Source organism: Pteropus alecto, unplaced genomic scaffold (assembly GCF_000325575.1).
Source record: "Pteropus alecto unplaced genomic scaffold, ASM32557v1 scaffold156, whole genome shotgun sequence".
NCBI lineage: Eukaryota > Metazoa > Chordata > Mammalia > Chiroptera > Pteropodidae > Pteropus > Pteropus alecto.
Window position 1 is genome coordinate 5,352,077 of NW_006437746.1, and position 2,239 is coordinate 5,354,315.

Consider the following 2,239-nt stretch of genomic DNA (forward strand, 5'->3'; position numbering starts at 1 on the left):
TGCCCCCAGCCGGCCTCTGCGCGACCGGCGCTTTCGGGGTTCTTTTGTCGCTCTGCTCTCAACAACTACATGGAGGTTTTGTGTCATCGCTTGCCGCTGCCGAAGGGAAAAGGGCTGGCGTGAGAGGTTCCGGGGGAAAGCCGGTTCAGGGTGTCGCGTGCTGACGGAGGAACCAACTCGCAGGATGGGAATCTGCGCCTGCCCCCGCTTGCGCTCGGACCCTAGGGTCTACAGGAAGTGGCCGTGTCGGCCTTTGTACATGGCCATCTGGGACGACCACCTGGGGCTCCTTCGGCTTCACACGACACCCCCTCCCCACCTCATGGCTCCAGCCGCACCAGCTTATTCCTGCCTCGGGGTCTGCACCAGCTGTTCCCGCGACCTGCATCTCTTCCCCTCTGATTGTCACTTAGGCGCTTTTAAATTCATAGCTTAAAGGTATTTCAAAAAAATGGATCCCTGACTGTACAATCTTGAACAGCTAATACTCACTTGACAGTCTCCGCGTAGCACCGCCCACGACATGGTATTTTTCTTATTTTCTTACTAATCGTCCACATGAAATACATGAGAACCTAGCCTTGACTCGTTCACAGGAGTCGGAAACAGGGCCTGTTACCTAATAAATATTGTTCAATAAATATTTGATGAACCAATGACCTACAGAGAGGCAGAAAGGTTTTAAATTATTAACAATGGCCATTGTGGAGTTACGTATGAACATAATGCTATATGACCCTAGAACAGCTAGTGACTAATGGTAAGATAGTCTGGTGAGGTTTTTGAGACCAATTTTTAAGTATGAAGAGAATGTGATGGGGAGGAAGGACATTTCGGATACAAAAACAACTAGAACAAAAGAATTCAAGTGTGAAAGTGCTTGGCGAAACTCCTTAAGCCCATGGGGTGGAAACATTACTTGGTTGTGGCAGTGAATTTTGACTATCCTATAAACATTGGGAAACCAGTTTGAACAGAGAATAAAATCAGATTTATAGATTAGGATGATAACCATTGCAACAGTGATCAGAGGAAGAAACGCAGGAGAAAAGATAACCTGATAGTCTAGGACAGAAGCAATAAGAAGAAAATATGAGTAAGACTTGGATTGCCGCGCCTAAGAGCTCGGCCTTTAGAAATAATGATAAGAGCTGATGTTTATGGCTATTTTATTTGTCTAGAACCATAGAGAGGAAAGTTGGTCCTTTCAGGGCAGTGGTATTCCAACCTTTATGTTCAAATAACTTCTAAAATAATTTGGAAAACCACTTTTTTTAGGAAAAATATTAAAATTTTTCATCAAAAATTAAATAATTGAGCCCTTATAAAGATGAATATTTTTAAATAAAATGGTTACATCACTTAAGTTTTTATTTTAAAATAACCTCAAACTTACCAAAAGTTGCAAGTACAGTACAAAGAACTTTTCTTGAACAGTAAGACAGTATGTTGCTGACATGCCAACAAAAGTCTGTTTTCTACAGCCAAGTTGATTCTCTTACATAATAATCACGATAACATTAAAACTGTCCTCAGACCCCATTCAAGTTTTTTGGTTGCCCCATAAGGTCTCTTATACCAAAGTGTCCAGATCAGAATCATGCATTGCATTAGGTCAAGTTTCAAGTCTCTTCAATCTGGAACAGGCCCTCAGTCTTTAACTTTCACAACGTCGTCGACTTTGAAGATTACAAGCCAGTTATTTCGTAGACTGTCGCTCAGTTTGAGTTTGGCTGATGTTCACGCTCTGTTCTTTTCAGTTCATACCATCAAGTGGCTCACGATTTCATTTCTTCCATCACTCGGATGACTTGATTAGCCTTCTCTACTGTGAAGTTATCCTTTATGCCTCTGTAACTGATATTTTTCTGGGAAGGTATTTTGAAAGTATGTAAGTATCTCATTATGCATCAAAATTTCCGTTTATTTTTTATTGAACAAACAAATGGTTCTAAACTTGACTAAGTGCATACTTGTAACTTCCTTCTGTAACAATGAAAAATCTGACTGCCATTATCCTTACTATATTTACTTATTTTAACAGTTCGCCTAAATGTTACCAATCTCCATGCTGGCCTGCCCTCCCAGATAAGGACTGGCTTCTACGATCCTGTGCTAAGCCACCCTAATATGCTTACATCTATCTACCTTGCTTTACTCCCTCTAATGGCATTAGGACTGAAATATTTTAGAAGAGATGATAGGGGAATGTGAAAAGCAAGAAAACATCACTCTTAAA

At 41.2% G+C, this 2,239-nt stretch overlaps 1 protein-coding gene across 1 annotated transcript in view; it reads right to left on the minus strand.

Annotated features, from left to right (window-relative positions):
* The window catches only part of SMARCC1 (SWI/SNF related, matrix associated, actin dependent regulator of chromatin subfamily c member 1), a 126,387-nt gene extending 125,847 nt beyond the window's left edge, over positions 1-540 (minus strand). The window contains exon 1 of the mRNA XM_006914879.3: positions 493-540. Within this exon, the coding sequence (XP_006914941.2) occupies positions 493-525 (33 nt within the window). The 5' untranslated portion in view covers positions 526-540. The remainder of the gene's footprint in view (positions 1-492) is intronic.
* Between the last annotated feature and the right edge of the window lie 1,699 nt (positions 541-2,239).